This window comes from Ambystoma mexicanum, chromosome 5p (genome assembly GCF_040938575.1).
Source record: "Ambystoma mexicanum isolate Mex_15411 chromosome 5p, UKY_AmexF1_1, whole genome shotgun sequence".
NCBI classification, from domain to species: Eukaryota; Metazoa; Chordata; class Amphibia; order Caudata; family Ambystomatidae; genus Ambystoma; species Ambystoma mexicanum.
In genome coordinates, this window is record NC_090930.1 from 1,013,411,200 (window position 1) to 1,013,427,376 (window position 16,177).

Below are 16,177 nucleotides of genomic sequence, written 5' to 3' on the forward strand. Positions count from 1 at the left end.
TTATGAGGACGATGTAGCACTAGTGAATAAAATGTATCTTATCATTCAGGCATGGATGGCCACACACGGCCTCCGAATCAATGATAACAAAACTGAACTACTGATTGTTGGATCCACAGCGAACCTAAAAAAATTGGATCCACAGCGAACCTAAAAAAATTAAACTCGGACTACAACTCCTTCAACATCGATGGAAACAAAATCCCAGTGGCCAAAGAGGTAAAAACTCTAGGTTTTTATCTCGACACCTCTTTGAATCTACATGAACAAGTGAACGCTACAGCCTCAGCCACAGCGTATACAGGGAAACTAATCATGGCCTGCAAACCTCTGCGATCCAATGAAAGCTGTATTACACTTGTCAGAGCATTAATACTGTCGAAGCTGAATTACTGCAATGGCCTTTATTTGGGAGCCAGCAAATACGTGCATACTTGAGACAAGCAGACAATACAAATGGCTCTTGATCAAGGACAAGATCCAACTCAAAACTATGCCCCTCACCTATAAAGCACTGAATAATGCAGCCCCCTTGTACTTAACAGAAAAAATCAAGTTAAAATCATCTACCTGAGTCACAAGATCAACTAACACACTCGGCCTGATAGTCCCCAGATATAAAATGCAAAAATCTGGGGGAATTAATTTCCCAGTCATGGCTTCTCAGCTGTGGAACTCGCTCCCTCTATCCTTGAAAACAATGAATTCTTTTGCAAACTTCAGAAGTAACTCCATCAAATAGCTAACTGGCCAGTATCAACTTCATTAGTACTTGTTATACCATTCCACTTCTGAACCCTATTCTCGAACCCATGCCAGTACAGTTTGCGTAGCTCAGTGTCTCTCAATATTGCACATGTCTGTAATTATGTACATTTCATTGTCATGCACTGGTCTGTAATTATGCAAATTGGATTGTCCTACTTCTGCAACTCTGTATTTCATATCCTCTGTACACCTATATCTCTTGCAACTGTCTAATGCGCCCAGATACCTCTGGGTTAAGGTGCGCTATAAAAATAAACAAACAAAAACAAATAGTTTGCACAGCTCAATTGTTAATATAAAATTATCAAAGTATTGCGCTGATCATTAAAGGGAACATTTTTAACACTTCTACATAACAACATATAGCCTGTGGGCAGTTAATTACACTTACAGGGAAGTCAAGAAATTAATTAACTAGTATATGCGTGTCAGACTTTACGTGCCCCAGCGTACTCTTGAAGCATATAGCCTTACTGTAACTTTGCAGATCACAGAAATATTACCTGCCACTGCCCAGCCACCTGTTATAAGTGACAGAGCCCAAATTGGACTGAGTGCAAGGCGAATGAGGAGGACCCAGACGCTAAGAGATATCTGGGGGGAGGGGGGTGTGTGTGTGCCATTTCTCGGTCAGTTCAGGCTGCACGGCCCCTTTAGAGGTGGACCAAGCCTAAATTGCATATATCTTTCTCCTTTTGTAATTGCTTGGCAGGCTGAAGAACGATGGTTTGGAGGGTTGCCCAGAGCAATGCCAGATATTGGGATGAATGCCAAACATTCCAGCCATCCCCTCTTTTGTTTTCCATTTCTCAGATTGTCATACTTTCATTGCCACATATTGAAGGACAGGCGCAGTTGTAGCTCAATATTGTGATGCTGTATTGTAATATATTGTCTTAGAAGGCATTCGCTGAACATCTCGGGATTCATGTACAGAGGGCTGCCTGTGTTACAGGATTGTTGCCACATAGGGATATAGCACATTTGTTGCTTGTGTAGTGCTTTATGCAACAGCAAGGCCACCACACAGCTCTAGGGGCCAGGAATGAGGAGCGGTTTTTTGAGGCGACAAGCCAATATTGTGAGCACCAGTGCGCCCAAAGAAGTACACTGGAGCCCCCTCCGCCATGAATGGCATTTCTATAATAGGGTTAAGAGGGTGACCCAGACAACACTTCAATGTGAGTAGAATAAACACATGTTTTGCAAATAAGCTGAAAGGGCTTAACATTTTGCATATTATCTTGGTTTCGTGATGTACCCATAAATAATCCTGATAGCACCAGGAAAAAAGAATCATAGTCGGTTTGGATACACTTTTAGCCCAAGGAGAAACATCTGAACCACATTGCATACATGCCAACATTTTGGAGCAGCTGGCATTGAGATTCTTTCCGAGCAATCGGGAAAGCTGAATTTCCCCATTAGAATGCAGTGGCATTAGAATTATTTTAGGAGGGAGGCAGTAAAAAATTGCAACATTTTTGCTACCAAAATCAGGAGTCTCCCGCCTCAATCGGGAAGGTTGGCATGTATGACATTGTGGCACAATAAACATGTTCATCTCTTGAGTATACAGACTGGGAGGAAAGGAGTTAATTTGCTGCAAGTGTGGAAATATGTGTGGGAATCTGAGTTGTCACTGGGTCGAAATACCAATTTCTTTACTATTGCAGCAAATGAAACGACTTAATTTTTAAACCGAAATTTACGAAGTGTACTCCTCACAGCGAAAATACATAACGGGCGTTTCTTCTCACCTCCCTGCATGGTGCACTCTCGCTTTACAACATTTGCATTGTGAATGGTTTGTTCAGTTTTCCACCAATCGTATGCGAGTGATTGAAGGAATAAGGAAGTGAACATGATCCACATTGATATGCTGACCTGCCAGCTCGATGCTCGAAGAAAACAATGGCTTCCAACGAGGCAAAAGAACCTGGCGAAGAAAACTTCGCCGCTGCATACGAAAAGGCGGATGTTTCAGACGCTGAAAGGTACTGGGAAAAATGTTGCTGTTTTCATGAATAGTGATATCAAATGGGAGTGAGCAATTCCCACTCTGTTCTGTGGCGTAGCACATTTTGCAGTGAAGTTATTCGAAAACATGCAGTGCAATATTTATTTGAATGAGGTTTTAGAACGCACACCCCTTTCCTTTTTACAAAAACGGGACCTTTCCAATGTATTGCACTAAAGTTCTGTACAACATTTATCTTGCATTGTATATACTCTTGATGGAGGTTCAGAAAGAGTAGATTGTTAAATTACAATATAAACTTAAACCGATAGCAAGTGCTGTGATGGCCATGTTTGATGGCTAACACTGTCTGTACTCCCAGAAAGTCTGTGTGGTTGCCTCTCTACAGTGGCCACTGATCGTGCATGTTACATCCCCGTATGTCTGAATTAATTCTCAGTGCACAATCCATGTTTAATTCCAGAACGTTTCAATGCAGCGAACCGTGTGTCATAAGTAGTTACCCTAGTTTGTGTGTATTGAGTGGCAAAATGCAAAATCTGATTGTTTGTGATAGGTCTACCTGCAGTATTTACAGTATCTCCAATATTCTGATATGAATTTATTACCTTCCAGAGTCCCTGCTGCCTACTACTGTGGTGGGCAAATCTGTATCAGCCATAGAACCTACCGTAAATTCCAATTTCCCTTATCACCACTTACTCAGATGGACCCCCAAATGTTCTTGGGCAGTCTGTGCTTGTAGTGAAGTGTGTAGAGATTGAGGGGACGGTTGCGGTCTTCGTCCACCTGGGTTAAAATATTCGAAAAAAAGGTGACAAACCTCGTGCCTCTACCATCACGTACTTTGGAGCGTTGATAGCAATGGACGGACAGCTGGTAAGCTTGTGGATACCTGCTTGTCTCTTGATATTATTCAGTGTGTGTTGGAAAAAAATGGAGATCTTTGAAGCAGGGAAAATATAGGAATAGGACGGCAAAGGGATACTTAAGTTGTATACCTGCAGGGGAGTTTTACCATCCTATACACATCTAGGGTTGTTACCTGTCCCTGTGAACACTCAAGACATGTTAGTAATAAACCCACTTTGCTTTCATGGCAACCTAGTAGTTTTACCACTGGCTCATACAAATTCACATTGGTATTGACGTAGAGGGGTTCAGAATTGCCACCAGCCCATGGTGCATGGGGCACCTAATTACTTTCAGGTCAGCAATGCCAAGCACGTGCAGCAGCCTACCTTAATCTACTTGATTGAAAGTGTTAGAAGTCTGACTACCCTTGTTTTTGTAACTCCACTTTTTTTATAATTTTGTGCTTTTTGATTTACAGAAGAAGGAAAGTCCAGTAAAGCTTTAAATACATCGGGGAGAGGCTAAGGTGGGGGGGTTAGGTTGATCCTATTGCGAAGTGCAGTTAGTGGAACTCAAGTGTGTCGGACAGTCATAGACCTGCAGATCAAATAAGAGGGCTTATGCTCTGTTGGGCTGGGAGAGGGGTGGCTAGAACGGGGACAGGTGGAGCAGGGTATTTGGGAGGAGAGTCTAATGTATCCCTGCAATATGTCGCCAATGGGAGCCAGGTTTTGGAGAATTGGGGGAGGGAATCATTTAGAATGGTTCTTCCCAGGCGCGTTCCTCTTTTTAAGTATATCAATTAAATAGTGTGGTAATTTATCCTAGTTCTAGTGAGGGGAGCGGCTAAGGTTGCAGCAATCCACATTCTAAAGTTAGACCCAAAGGCCAGCAGGGTCTTCTCCAGAACGCCCTAGTTCAGCCCGTCAAACGCTATGTTTTCGTCAAGCACGACTAGCAATAACTTTTGTTTGTTTTACCCAGCTCGATTACATGTAGTGCTCTGCAAATGTTATTGCGTGTGGTCCCATTGACCAGAAATCCTGGCTGAGTGGGATGTATGAGTATGGGAGGGAACCGCATGAGTCTAGTAGCTAGGATCGTCCCGAAGATTTTTACGTCTGTGTTCAACAAGGCTATCGGTCGGTAGGAGTCACAGCTGCAATCCGGCTTGCCTGGCTTAAGACGCAAGACCGTTAAGGATTCTGCCATTGTTTGTGAGACCTAGTTAGAGGACAGGAAGAAGTTGAAGAGGTTGGTTACAGCGGAGGATAGCAGGCTTTTAAAAGTTTTGGAGAATTGGACTGCAAAGCCATCTGGGCCCAGGGGAGTTAGGAGGGTGGACTAAATAAATGAAATAATAATTAATAATTTCGCAAAATAAAACACAGAACACAAGGCGGCTGGAGTCCCGCAGGAATTCCGCCTCCCTCAGGTCGGACAGGGCCTAGGACTTGTTGTTCCAGGTAAAGAGGAAACAAGGGGAGCCCTAACAGTTTTTAATGTTCCTTTCATTGAGCCAGGCGGTCACTGGTTTGAATGTTCTCGCTTCATGAGTGTGGAGGGGGCCAGTTTTAGAAACAGTTGGATTTTGGCGTCCTTCTGGCACAGTTCGCCCTTTAGGCGGAACCGCCTCAAAATCTCCTTGTCTCTAAAGTAGTGCACCCTGATAAGGACGTCAGGGATCACGTTTTTTGATTTTTGAGAGTACACTCCGTGGGAGCTGTCCAGGATTAAGCACTCATCCTCTGGAAGGGAGAGGATAGATCTGAAGAGGCCCAGGAGACGTTGCAGATCCTCCTTGGTGGTGTGGATCCTCTGCTTGGGGGGATTTTGGCATCCTCTGTATGGATCTGTGCTTCGATTCTGAGTTTCTGCTTCTTCCCTTTGTCCGCGGTGTCATTCATCATGGTGAGGGTGTCTGTTGGTTTTTTAAGTTTCCCTTGCTTGGCCATGGTGAGAGGAGGTAGTTGCTGAAGTAGGTGGTGCCGGACCTCTGGCACCAGTGAAGCAGGTGGTGTCCTTATGTGATGGGAATCGACAAATGGAAGACCCAGGCTTCCAGTTGGTGTTGACTTCCGTAGGTTCGCTGATGCCGTTGCTCTACAGGGTCAGCCAGGCGGGCTCTGTAGCGGACCAGTGGAACACTGGTCCGCTACAGAGAAGCTACTCACTCGATGAGGGTTGATGCCTCCTGTCGCCTTGATGCCCTGTCCAAGTGGAGTTGGGAGCCCCATCGATATTGACTTCCGTGGCCCGCTGCTTCAGCTTTCTCACTTCCTCAGGCTGTTGACCCGGCCGTGTCCTATCCCCACAGGCTGCCACCTCACAGGTACAGCAGTGTCATTGCTGCCCAAAGCTCCCAATGGGCAGAGCAGGGGCAGGACCTCACTCTGTCGATGCCACTTCCGAGATAGGGCATCCACTACCCCACACGTTTCCCCCTCTGGGTGCTATGCGCCTGCCTCTGCAGGGAACAGGCCCCCAATGGTCACCTGGAGCCTTCCCGTGTGTAGGGTGAGAGACAGGGTCTACGGCCAGCCCTCAGTAGTGGTGATCGATCAGAGGGGCGCTTGCTGCCTCGCAGAACCCCCTCCCACATCCCCCTGACAGATCCCTCAGCTTGGGGGATGTCCCGCAACCTACACCTCGGGCTGCCCCAGGCTTTCTAATGGCTCTCAGCCGGCCTGGCTGTCGGTGGTTCGCAGCTCAGTCTCCACCAGATTGTTTTCACAGCCATTCAGGCTCCCCGCAAGGGCACAGCCGCCACTGGGTGGGGGGGGGGTTCGGATTTGGGATTCTGAGCTCCAGGCTTTTTGTAAAACTGCGCCTCTCTGAGCCTCATGGAGATGCAGCCGCCATGTAAGCCTATTGGCCCCTCCGCCCTGGTGTTGCTACCGTTGTATGTGCTGCTTTAATTCACACCTACAGATGGAACACTAACACAAATATGCTAGACCTCTTTTCTAAAGCACACGGTTCACATATCAACAAAGCCACACACTTGGCAGTTGAAAACCCCTTTAGAAAGTCATCAAACATCCGAACACTACACTTATAAAGCCAGCTTACATACCACAGCCCCAGCCAATGCATCCTCATCATCATCGAGGCATGGATGGCCACGCACGGTCTATGCCTGAATGATGATAAAACAGAACTCATCATCCTGGGTAACCGCACTAACTTAAAAAAAGTGGGACCTGACTACTCCTCATTCATAATCGACGGCAACCACATTAAGGTAGCACAGGAGGTAAAAACATTAGGTTTTTATCTCGATTCTACACTCTCATTCTCCAAACAGGTCAACACGCTAGCGTCCTCTACGGCCTATAGATGCAAACTTATAAGAACAGGTGAGCCATTTCTCTCCAATAACAGCTGTACCATCCTGGCTAGAGCACTCATCCTGTCCCGCTTGGATTATTGCAACACCCTGTACATAGGTTCCAACAAATCCATCATTAGAAGAATCCAAACCCTACAAAACAATGCCCTTAGAGCGGCACTAGGCATCTCCAAAAGAAACCACATCTCTGAGAGTAGACGACAGAATAACTGGCTCCGAACCAACGACAAAATTCTTCTAAAAACTTTGTCGCTTACCCATAAATCTCTTAATAACGCCACCCCCATCTACCACATCATTAAAGGAGGTAGTGGAGACATTACAACCACAAAGCGCTTAAAGACTTACTTGGTTGGTTGCGTTTCGGCCGGCATAGCTCCGGAACTCCATCTGCGCTGGGAACTCACCGCGACCTACGAAAAGAGAAAAGCACAGGTCAGTGAGGACAGAACATCGCTGCGCTACGCAAAGTGCCTCCTTACCGCATCATAGCGCTATAGCGCGCCATCATCTCCCGGTGAGAACCAGCATATCCAGTTCTCCAAGCGGACACTCCACACTCCTAGGGAGATAAAAAAAGAGACCTTTAGAACAGAGAAAAGGCATGCAAGAATTACGACGCCATCAATCGCAATAAGACCTACCTGAAAGATACTACAAGGGCAGCAGTCAGTGAAGTAACTGGACTGCCTGTGCCCACAAAAGACAACGCGCCCCTGCCCAGAGAGCAGGACGGAGAGCCCACCGATTCCGACAACCAGGTGAGAAGAGAACCTGGAGGGGCTGGAAACACAAGGTAGGTGGGGGAAAACTTACCTTGGTCGGTCAGTCCTAATATAGTCTTCATTTCCAGGCGGAATCCCATCAACACCGTCCCCACTTCAGGGAATCATTGGGAAGGGCACCAATGACCAACTGGCTGGGTGGCGTCCCCGTGGATATCAGGTGAGCGTAACAATATGTTACCCTGTGGGGATAATTATAACATTGTACATAATGCTTGTAATATCTGTAAATATCAATTTATCCTGCTCTGTAATTTATGTTTCACCCTTTTGACTCCCTGTAACTAAGCTTTGCATTGTTTTGTAATTGTTGCGCCCTGATACCTCTGGGTCTGGCGCGCATTATAAATAATAAACAAACAACCTTACATCCCGGCAACATGAGGCTCCCCTCTAGACTTAAATGCCTCTATGGGCTTGATACGCAACACCTAGAAGCTGTTCTTCATGCAAAGCTCAGGTATTTCCACTTTGAACACATTAACAGGAACATCACATTTTTCGCTCTTCCCCTTTAACTTATCCCACTACCCTCTATCAGATTCACCAGAGCTCCTGCAAACCATGCAAATGACCGTAGTAAAATAATATAGCCCATGTCTGGTGCCCTATTGCGTGTGCCTTCAGGCGGGGTCAACATGTATTCAGACTCTGAATGGTGTGCAGTGCATCATTGTCTTGTATCTCAAAGTTGCTCCGAAGTTCTCCAGATGGAAGAAGGGAAATGGGACTGAGTGAACGCATGCAGTCTAACATTGCCTACATTCTGCCAGGCAACAGACTTAGTAGTGTGTCAGATATGCAGAGTACTCAATTTGACACCAAGACCTCAATCATTAGGCAGACAAATCTGCCCATGGGGGGATGACAAAAAGCTACCACTGGCTGCCTCGTCATCCCGGAGCAAAGGGTGCTAGAGAAATGTCTGCATTGTTCTGTGGGTGGAGGGTTAAGGAAGTCCCAGTGATCTAAAGTGACGGGCTACTGCCTCTTCTCCTTCTTCCTTTACTTTCAATTAGTCTGTCACTACCAGTGAGATGTCTCTGCATTCTTGGGTTTGAGTGAGGCAAGACGTGATGGATGATTAACTGGGGATGAATCGCCCGTAATACCCCACTAAACCCAAAAAGGCTCTTAGGTCTTTTGCTTTGGGGCACTGGAGTTTTTTTGACTGCTTTTACTTTCTCAGTCTGGAATCGAACTAGCCTTTTGCCAACAAATGATCCAAGCTACTTGACTGCTGACTGTGCCAAGTGACATTTCCTTGGAGTTGCTGTGAACACAGCTTTCCTCAGTGCTCTGGTAACTAGGTATAGGCAGTGTCAATGTTCTTCCCACGTCCTTCTGTGAATGATTATATCATCGATATACGCCCCTCAAAAAGATATGCAAGGCCGGAGCATTTGGTCCATTAACTTTTGAAAGGTAGTACCTTGAACTGAAATATTCCAATCGGGGCGGGAAAACTTGTTTTTTTCCCTGTCCTCTGATTAACAGGGATGTGCCAGTATCCATTTCGTCAGATAATTTGTATTGAGGAAAACAGCAGTTCCCAATCGATCAATCAGATCGTCGATCCATGGCATCGGGTAACTGTCGAATTGGGAAACCGCGTTCACCTTTCTGAAGTCCATACAAAAACTCCACGACTGATCTGGCTTGGCAACAAGTACTATCAGAGAGGACCAACGGTTCTGTGATGGTTCTGTGATATTCACTCCCAGCATGTTTTCCACATCCTTTATGATGACTTCTTTTATAGACTAGAGAATCAAGTAGGACTTTAAATGGACCACTTGCCCCGGGGGTGTACGGATATAGTGTAATACCCCCTTAACCCGTCCTTGCTCAGTTCTAAAGACATCACAGAATTATTCTAGTAGGTCCAACCGGTCTTCCTTACGGTTTTGAGGTAGGTTGGAAGGAACAAGCTGTTCTTATCTGATTCTTCGGATAACAGACTAGTCGATACTACAGTGGTATTTTCACCAGCGTTTTCCCTCCACTCCTTCAGGAAATGTATGTGATCAATTTGGGTCTTAATTCTTTGGTCAGGTTTGTGATACTCGATAATCATATGGCCCGTTCTATCACTTCATAGGGAACATGCCATTTGGACAACATCTTGATATGATATGGCATTTGTAATGCACCTATACACAAGTGTTTCAAGGCGCAACAAGGTAAGGAAGGGGGAAACGGAGGGAGGACAGAGACAATGATCTTAATATGCCAAGTGACATTGAGATCATGCAAGTGCAGGGATAGGGGAGGGGAAAAGTGGCAGGGGAAAGGGGAGGGGGGCAGTGCTGTACATAATAATAATAATTGAGCATTTATATTCCCTGGAGGCAGTGTGGGTGTGCAACTGGGCGGGTAGGAACGTGGGCCCGAAATCAGAGGGTAGCCAGGTGACCAGCACAGTATCAGACAGGAAATCAGCAGGGGAGAGGAAGAGAGAAGGAAGAAGCAAAGAGGAAGGTCTTGAGGTGCTTCCGGAGTTTCAGAGAGGCAGGGAGGCTGTTCCAGAGAGAGGCCCCAGCCAAAAGATGAAGGAAGGAGAACAAGGACTTTTTGTCCAATGGAAAAGGATCTAAGCAAAGCTTTCCTATCATGGTAGCCTTCCTGATTTTCTTGGGCTTTGACCATGTGAGTTTGAACTATTGTTCTGACCATAGCCATGTGTTCCTTTTAAAAGTTGGGCTGTTTGGGAAAACAGCAATATGGCTTTTTCCCGCTCTTCCCTAGTTTCCTGCAACATGTCAAGGACATCCCGTAGCTCTCTGCCATATAATAGTTCAAATGGAGAGAATCCTGTTGAGGATTGTGGGGTCTTTCGGTTGGCCAAAAGGGCCAAAGGTGTCATGATATCCCAGTTTTTGCGGCAAGCTTCAACTAGCTTCTTTAAAATATGTTTGACTGATTAGTAGTATGTTTCAATAAGACTAAGTATGTGGGCGGAAAATTGAAGTTTTAAGTGTTTTACATGCAGAATTTCCTTTACTTCTGACATTGGTCTACTCATGAAGGTAGTCCCTTGGTCCGTTAAGATTCCCTCCGGGAACCCAACTTGTGAAAAATAGGGGATCAAGTGTTGGAGAATTTGTTGGGTTGTATTATACCATACAGGGAATGCTTTAGGATCTCGAGTTTCATACTGCACAATTACTAATATATATTAGTTCCCTAATTCTGATGGTTCAAGGGGCCCTACTATATCCATGCCTATGCGTGAAAAGGGTACATCATTGATTGGTAAAGGTTGTAATTGAGCTGGAGGGGGCATCTGAAAACGAGTCTTCAGGCATAGGGCCCCAGTAAGAACAACGTTTTTCACATCAGCTTGGATCCTTTGCCAATAAAACCGGCTTAACATTTGTGCTTGTGTATTAGCTGCTCCTAGGTGGCCATCTGTTAAATAGGAGTGAGCAATCTCTAAAACTATTCTTTTGTGACTTTTGGCTACTAGTATCTGTAATATGGGAGCACCGTGGGGACCAATATCTCTATATAATAGCCCAATTTTTAGAAGAAATAAAATGGGCCGCGTTTTTTCTCTGCCCTCCTCCTCGGTAACACCTGAAGGAAAGGCTCTGCAAGTAAGGGATCATTCTTTGGGCAAATGCCAAGTCTGGAATAATTTTGGTTTCTTCCCCAAGGGCTTTAAGTGGAATTGCTCAGATGAAGTGGGGAATCTACGTCTGCCTTCCCAAAGACTTTGCCTCCCCTCTCAGTTGGATCACATTTTTTATTTCGTTTGTTTTAGGAAATAGAGTGCCCCTAGGCTATTTTATTCTCCTGCCTTTACTTGATCTGCCTCCTTCCCGCTGTTCTGAACCAAGACTTTTATGTTGCCCCCATAATCGGGGTCTTTGGCGCCTGCTTAGAGGTCCTGGCCATATCACCAAGCCAGGCCTCATTCAGAGGCAAGTCTAATGTAAGTTCCTGGTGGAGGTATGAGTTCAGTCCCACCCACCACATGTGAGGAGTCAGGAATGAAACTCGGACACAAATTCTTCATGATTTTGGTTAAAGACTTTTTTTAAAAATAAAATGGGTTGGGAAAATGCCTTTCTGACCCTGCTCTAAGAGGAATTTCCCTACGTAAACCAAAAAACTAAGCATCTGTATGTGTCATAATGTCCAAAACAAACTGACCTGCATCCAAAGTTCTAGTCTGACCCTCACACTATAAACTAAATGACTAAGGTGAAGACGGTAATGTCTTTAGCCTTGGGTGTTTCAGAAAAGTGTTAAAAAAGGAAGAATAAGCTCCAACACAAAGATTTTTCAAGGATAAATGTCCTTGCTTCAGAGGGAGGCTCCCTTCCCCTGATTCTTCTTGACTTTCTGATTTCCTTGTGCCTTTCTTGACCACTAACAACACTGACACACAAAACTGTCTGTTTTTGTACTTTTGTCTCCTTCAGGATACCTGGTATACTCTCCTGCCAGGGTTTTGCACCTTCTCTCCTGGTTAACACAATCCGTTTTCTAGTTCTGATGTTCCTTCCCAAGACTCTTTAACTTTTGTACATTTCTTGTAACTGCCTGGAATACTCTCCTGCCAGGGCGTCATGTATTCACGCATTTGTAATTATTTAAAAAAAGGTAGCTGGCGCTCCTCTCCAAAAAGAACATGGCATGATAACCTGTTTCTGAGATGAGAGTTTGCAGCACACGCTTTTTGTTCACTACACCTTTCACAGTAATTGCCTGGTATACTCTCCTGCCAGGGCTTCTTGTATTCACACGGCTCTCTGCCCTCTCCCAGACTTGTACATTTACTTTGTTTAATAATGTATCTTCTTGATATATTGTCCTATCTGGGTTTCCCATAAACTTATACTGAATACTTTCACCTACTTGTAGGGTTTTCATTTGCAGTTAATTTCCCCTTTTAACAATAAGCTCTGTTGCTCTTTCTCTCTTGGTTTCTTTCTTTAGTATTGATTGCAGTCGGCGTGGCTGCCGATGCACCCCGGTGTTTCGCTGTCTCTGGGTGGACTCACCGGCTCTTGTTGCCGTTCCTGCTTTCTCCTGCGGTCTGCCAGTGATTCTTTTGACCGCTTCCTCTTGGCTTTCCTGTCCCTCAGTCGTCCGATTGGCTCGTCTGCTTCGTTCCAGGCTCCGGTGAGATAGACGCTGCTTTCTGACACCTGCGAAAGCCCAGGAGTCGTATCATCAGCTCCTGGCGTTCGTACAGCTTATCCGTTTCGCATGGCAGCTTCTTTCTTCTTGGCTTTCCGCGTGGCTCCTCCGCACCGGTCTCAGCCTTTCAGTCTCTTGATCCGCACAGAGAGGTGTAGCTCACTCCCACCAGAAGCAGACTCGACTTTCTGCTTATGCTCTTTAAATTTCCTGGCCGCAGGTGTGCTTCTTGGGCTTTTGGACTTCGCAGTTCTGCATTGCTTGGCAGATCAGAGTTGTAAGGTTGGCCTATGGGGTTTAGAAAAAGCTTTTTACTACCCTTCATAGGAGGATGAGGAGACATATGACAATAAGCTATGATGGTATTGGGTATGGTAGGGTTATCTTCACGCGAAAATGGAGGATATCATGTCTCATCCGATGAAGTCATGACATCTCCCCGGAGGTTGTTTCCACCCATGTTATCCTCCCTCATATAGCCGCCTCCAGGGTAAGGATCAGGTAGCGGCTGCTGTCCCCTGGACACATGGGAGGTCACCACCGGGGAAACAGTGACTACTCCATAGGATTCATCACAATAGTCCTATTTGGTTATCCATATTTTGCTCGCCCCCCCCCCTCAAGCTGCCTCCTTGTACCACATATTATTCTGTGCCGCAAGTCATGAAACGGCAATCCCTATCAGCTTAACGATCCATGCAGTGTTCTGTGTGATTGTGAGGGTCAACAGGACATTTGGACAATGTACTAGGAGGTCCAATAAGGTCTAAGGGGTACATTTTGGGCAGTTCATCTGTTTGTGTATACTCATGCACTTGGGTATCTATGTTTATTATTATTATGGTCATCTCCAGTGCCTTTTTGCCTGCCTTTTTACATTGGTTTAATGCTATTTTCAGGACACAGATAGCTGCCAGGCCAGTACCAATATGGCTAGTAATATTTTGATTGCGTTTACCAACCAAGTGGGTACCTGCGAGAACAGGTAATGGAGCCAATCATCATCATCTTCAATGTCCTCCAGTTCTGTTACCATCTTGGTGTGTAGGTCCTGCAAGGCTGTTATAGCCTCTGTATGGGTCCCCGGTCTCCTCATCGTTTTCTGGTACGTACGTACGTACGTACGTACGTACGTACGTACGTACGTACGTACGTACGTACGTACGTACGTACATGTAGGTATGTATGTGCATACGTACAACAAGATATCCCAATTTTAGCGCAAAGGCCTCCCTCCATGGCCATTCTCAAAGCTAGGACACATCTATTTTGGAGGGTCATTTTCCTTACTGATCTCAATTCCTTCCTGATTGCATGAACCCCTTTTATAGTTGCATTTATTGTTTGCAACAGCTCCCATCTTGTTATCTGCAACCATTTGGCATTTACCACTGTTTTTCAAGCCAGGATCAAGATGGGAGGTAAAGAGCAGCGCTTTACATCCTATCAGTCCATCAACGTACCCTTTGGTGTTAAGTATACTTCCTTTCATTTGCAGCTTGGCATTATCCCAGCAACTTGTGCATCATTGCACTGCAGCAGTTTGTGATCTTCTTCTATTCTAATCTCTTCCCTATTTGGGTGTGATAGAATGTATTTCATTGTCTTATGTTGTGTTTTAGCACTGCATCAGGGGCATCTGTTTTATGAAACTATCCTCATGTGGCGAGTTTGCCTTTGTTACCTACTCTATGGAAGCAGTTTGTCCCTGAAATTGTCCCAGTGTCATGGATAGTGCGAGATGTGTCAGGCAATGTGCTGCGTTTGTAGGTACTTCTGTTGCTATGAATACTCTAGAGGCATCCGTGGCATACGGGTAAGGGAGCAGACAAAACAGCTCTCATCTGACGTCTCCCTCTCCACTTCGCTCATATGTTTGTACCACATGTTATTTGGTACCATGGAGGGAATTATCAATATACTTACTAAAAATGCTCCTGTCATTTGGTGCACCTCTTTTTAATCTTTTAATTGGTGGGCTTGCTTCAGGGAATAGTCCTGGTGTGATTATACTTTGCATTTTCATTTGCTATATCAATGATATTCTCACTGAATGGTGGCGTGTCATAATGTTAGTGACAAACTCTTTCACTGCAATGCAGATAATAAAATACAGACAACAAAATGAAAAAAAGTTGCTATAGTTAAGATAGCTAGTGTATCTGCCTTTTGCAGATATCTGTGTATATGTTCTACTAGTCGCCAAAAGAGAATACCTGATATCATGTTCTGCTAGATGGAATGTCTTTCCTTTCTTAAAAGGAGAAATGTTCACCAGAAAAACTTAGTTAAAAGTGAGAGGAAATGTCTTTCTAGGACAATATATGTTGTTAAATTAAACAACAAAACATTTACACAAATGTTCCAAGCTCTTAAAAAGGGATGAGTGTTCAGAAAAAATTAGAATAACAGGATGGCTGTTTCGGGAACATTTGATGTTTGTCTTGAACTGGGAAAGGCCACGCTGTGTTAAGAAAGTGTTTTTCAAGGCTGTTGGAAAAATGTTCTTGTATATAAAAAGAAAAATGTGTTGCTGTTCTTGCTGTTGTTGTTCCTGCTGCTGATTGGCTCTGGTCATTGGCCATGTCTGGGGTCTTCAGACTTCTTCACCCTCTACCCCTGGATCATTGGCAAGGTGTTGGGGGTGTCACAATGATCTTTCTTGACATCCCTTAAGTGGAGCCAGGCTTTCTTTCCTTCTACCTTTACAGCGGAAGAGGTTGCTACTTCTACTATGAAAGGCCCCTCAAATCTAGGTGTAAGCTAGCTGTGCACGAAGTTCCTGCACAGGACCTCGTTGCCGGGATATAGTTGAAGGGACTGTAATAACCTCTCTTCATCAATTCGTCCATTTGTGTTTTCTGTGACTTTTCCATTCCCCCTTGACTGATCTCCACGTGTTTGGAGATACATTAATGAGATTTAATTATAGCCATCAAATAGTCGTGCATTTCTCTTCCAAGTACAGTAGCTGAATTCTTAGCATCAGTTCGAGCCGATGTAGGAGGAGCAACTGGGGCAGTCATTATGCATCCTGTCACCAACTTATGAGGTGTCAGGTGGTGGTCAGAGCCTGGCTGAATACGTAAGGCAGAAAGAGCCATGGGAAGGCAATGCAGTCAGCTTGTATGCAGGGTGTCTTTTCTTTTTGCAATGCATTCCTTCAAGAGGCCGTTGATGCTCTCACAAGCCTGTTTGCTTGCAGGTGGTAGGCAGATGAGAATTTGTGTCTTATTCCCAATAGGGAAGTTATGTGTTCAAACACTTAGTTTACAAAATGGGTCA

General features: G+C 45.0%; 1 protein-coding gene across 5 annotated transcripts in view; it reads left to right on the top strand.

Annotated features, from left to right (window-relative positions):
• The window catches only part of SLC35B3 (solute carrier family 35 member B3), a 627,346-nt gene that overhangs the window by 152,378 nt on the left and 458,791 nt on the right, over positions 1-16,177 (top strand). The window contains exon 1 of one of the 5 annotated variants that reach the window (XM_069613484.1): positions 2,631-2,765. The exons of the other annotated variants lie outside the window; for them this stretch is intronic. Coding sequence (XP_069469585.1) covers positions 2,683-2,765 — 83 coding nt within the window. The 5' untranslated portion in view covers positions 2,631-2,682. Of the gene's footprint in view, positions 1-2,630; positions 2,766-16,177 lie in introns of those variants that run through there. 5 annotated transcript variants of the gene reach the window in all.